The 3464-nt window shown below is 38.0% G+C and overlaps 1 protein-coding gene across 1 annotated transcript; it reads right to left on the bottom strand.

The window, feature by feature from the left end:
• Positions 1-1042: 1042 nt before the first annotated feature.
• LOC127228895 (olfactory receptor 1440) lies at positions 1043-1993 on the bottom strand. The gene has a single exon (XM_051194003.1). The coding sequence runs from the start codon at positions 1991-1993 to the stop codon at positions 1043-1045; it is 951 nt and encodes a 316-aa protein (XP_051049960.1).
• Positions 1994-3464: the final 1471 nt, after the last annotated feature.

The raw sequence follows: 3464 nt of genomic DNA, 5'->3' as shown, positions 1-3464 counted from the left end.
CTCCCTAGTAATAGTGTCCCACAATATCATTCTAGATAGGACACCAATGACAGAAACAAAGACATGACCCCACCCAAGTGTAGTGTAGTATCATGAAAATTCTTTTTTTCATTCAGGCTTTTTTATGTGTGGTTCTGAAAATAAAGTCTAGAAAACAAGTTCTAGAACAAACACTTTATTACATATTTTAGGTCAAAATTTAGAATGACACTTCCCCACATTCTCATCTTTATCTATTGGAACTGGCCTAAGCACCTTGTCCCAGCCAGGGTTTCTATTGTGATAAAACACCATGACCAAAAGTGACTTGGGAAGGAAAGGGTTTATTTCAGCTTACATCTTGCAGTCCAGCATAAAGAGAAGTCAGGTAAAGAACTTAAGGTAGGAACCTGGAAGCCAAGGCGGTGGTGGAGGCTCTGTTTCTATCTTCCTCCCCACCACTCAATCTATTTTTTTTTATAGCACCTAGGGAAACCAGCCCAGAGGTTGCAATGCCCCTAGTGAGCTGGGTCAACCCACATCAAGTATTAACTAAGACAGTGCCCCACAAACTTGCCTCCAGGCAATTTGATGGATGCATTTTCTCAATTACAGTTCCTTTCCCTGGATCACTCTAGCTTGTGTGAAATTGACTGAAAAATCAACCAGGACACATCTCAAGAGATTGAAGTCTCAGACAAAGCAGTCATTACACTGCTTGAGATGTGGTGGTTGAGAAGGATCATTGGCAGCCTTGTGTTTGGCCCTCTTTCTTTCTCTTAGTATCTGAAATTCTGAAAGAAAAAATAAGAGTTGGGAACTTAAGAACAAAAGACTCTTACTTCAAAAAAAATGGGGAAACGATGTATCAACTGCTCTGTGAGGAACCAGCTCCAAGGCTAAGAGGAGGCAGGACACAGGATTCACACAGCATATGCCCACCCTGGGATTCGATGGAGTGACTCACTTGCAATTCCACCACAGCATTGGGATATCTGAATCACATTAATTACCCCTGAGAGGATAAGGACTTCCAGTCAACAGTCACTAGCCAGACAGACCTTTAACAGTGGCAATGGGAAAAGCACCTCTTCTTATATCGCTTAAGAGCATCTTTGATGTCCTTGTTCCTGAGACTGTAAATCAAAGGATTCAACATGGGGATGACAACTGTATAGAAGATTGAGGCCATCTTGTCATACACCTGAGAATTGCCAGAGCTGGGTCGCATGTAGACAAAGAGTCCTGATCCAAAAAAGAGGGTGACAGCTGCCAGGTGAGAGGCACAAGTATTGAAAGCCTTGGCTCTGCCATCTACTGAGCTTATCTTCATGATTGTGCCAACAATATAACTGTAGGATATCAGGATGACCAAGACAGATGCCACCCCAAAAATCACTGCTATTACAAACTTCAGAACTTGCAGGGGAAAAGTTTCAGAGCAGGAGAGGATTAATAACTGAGGCAGGTCACAAAAGAAGTGGTTGATAATATTTGACCCACAGAAACGGAGCTGAAGTATAGCACACAGTTGTATCAATGAACCGAAGAGACCAGTGATATAGGCTCCAACTACCATCTGCACACAGAGGGAAGGGGACATGATGGCTGTGTAGAGAAGAGGATTACAAATGGCAGCATAGCGGTCATAGGCCATGGCTGCCAGAAGACAGCACTCTGCTAGACCCAGGCTTGAGAAGAAGAAGTACTGCATGGTGCACCCAACAAAGGAGATGGATTTGTGCTTCCTGAAGAATCCTGAGAGCATTTTAGGGGTTGTAGAGGAAATGTACCAGAAATCTAAAAATGACAAGTTGCTGAGGAAGAAGTACATAGGTGTGTGTAGGTAAGGGTCAATCCTAATCAAGATGATGAGGCCCAGGTTCCACACCACTGTGGAGAGATAAATTCCCAGAAAGACAACAAAGAGGACTAGCTTGAGTTTGGGAAAATCTGAGAATCCCACAAGAATGAATTTGGTGATGGCTGTACTGTTCCTCCCTCCTGTCATCATTTCGGAGCTCCTAAAACCTGCAGATAGATACTGGGATTAAGAACAATTGTTTAAACATTATGGATCCTCCTTCTTTTGAGTCCAGTATTGGATGAAACATTCACAAGCAAAATAACTTTAACAGAATCAAGATATAAGTATTATTCTGAAAATCATTAGAAAACCTTCTGCCTACCACTTCACAGTTTGAACTACAATTTTGGAATTCTTCCTACACATACAAACAGATGTTGCCAAATTCTTGTCCAAATGTTGATACTTATTTAAACTACTAGTATAAAGATTTCATGACAGTGTTTCTTGTTATTTTCTTGTCAACACTGCATATAATTATTTAGATTCAATCTCTGACAATCTTAAACGTAAAATTTATTTCATTGTTTTAAATTTGTATTTACTGCTCCTCCCTTTCTCTGCTGGATTTGTGTGTGAGACTTCCCATCAAATAATGCTTTTACGTCACTGTCTCACAAACAATTATTTTCCAAGTTTATCATTCATTGTCAATACTAAGTGCATTCAGTCTTTTAATATATCCATTAATTTTATTTTTATCTACTCAACTCCGTGTGATAATTATGTTCCTCTCTTTGGTGTTACACTAAAAAATATTTATTTATACAATTCAGTATAATTCTTCTGTGTATTTTCTTTTAGTTTGTATATTTCAATTAATTTTTGAGAAAAAATAACACATTGTATGAAGTATAAGACTGAGGTTATTTTTTTCTAAATTTATTAACACTCCTCCCATTACAATGAATTAAATGATTTGCCTATTGATTAAAATTGTTTCTATAGTAGGATCAATTATAGAATCCCCATTTTGGTCAATTTTTAATCACAGTTTGGGTGCCACTTGTTCAGTTCCTTGCCATCTTATAATTACATATGATCATTTTATTAGTAAGGTATAGAGCATTGTAATAACTGGCTAATAACTGGCAAACAACCCTTCACTTTTCAGAGATCATCTTGATGGTCCTCATGTTCATGCTTTCAAAAGACCAGTATAATGAATCCATCAAAGGAAATAAAATTAGAATTCATACTACATTTCACTTTTCATTAGTCTAGGGAGGGACAATACATAAAAATTCAGTTGATAAGTAAAGATATATGAGATGTACTAATTCTTAGTAAATATTCATTAGTGTTACATTGGATGGGAGGACCTGGGTTCCAAGGTCTGTCTATGTGTTACTGTGACACCTTTGGGATTTTGGTTTCACTGCTTCAAAATGAAATAATTGTAGCTCTTTGCAGTAAAAGGATGCTTCCTGTATAATAACAATAATTGTGGTGAGAAATCATACAGCAAGAACTGTGGACTGATAGTCTACAACAATACTAACATGATTTCATCAACAAAAATAGGATAAATTGACACCTACAGAAAGGAAATGACATTGACCTATGCCATTAATCAATGTACATAATATGGACACATCAAGGTCCAGCCTATATTCTA

The sequence above is a fragment of the Phodopus roborovskii genome, unplaced genomic scaffold, assembly GCF_943737965.1.
Source record: "Phodopus roborovskii unplaced genomic scaffold, PHOROB, whole genome shotgun sequence".
In the NCBI taxonomy this organism is placed as follows: domain Eukaryota; kingdom Metazoa; phylum Chordata; class Mammalia; order Rodentia; family Cricetidae; genus Phodopus; species Phodopus roborovskii.
The sequence above is the reverse complement of the archived record's forward strand: the minus strand, read 5'-3'. Positions and strand labels throughout refer to the sequence as shown.

What these genes read in the sequence shown, in the direction of transcription:
- LOC127228895 (XM_051194003.1), bottom strand. Translation starts at nt 1,993, where the DNA reads ATGATGACAGGAGGGAGGAACAGTACAGCCATCACCAAATTCATTCTT.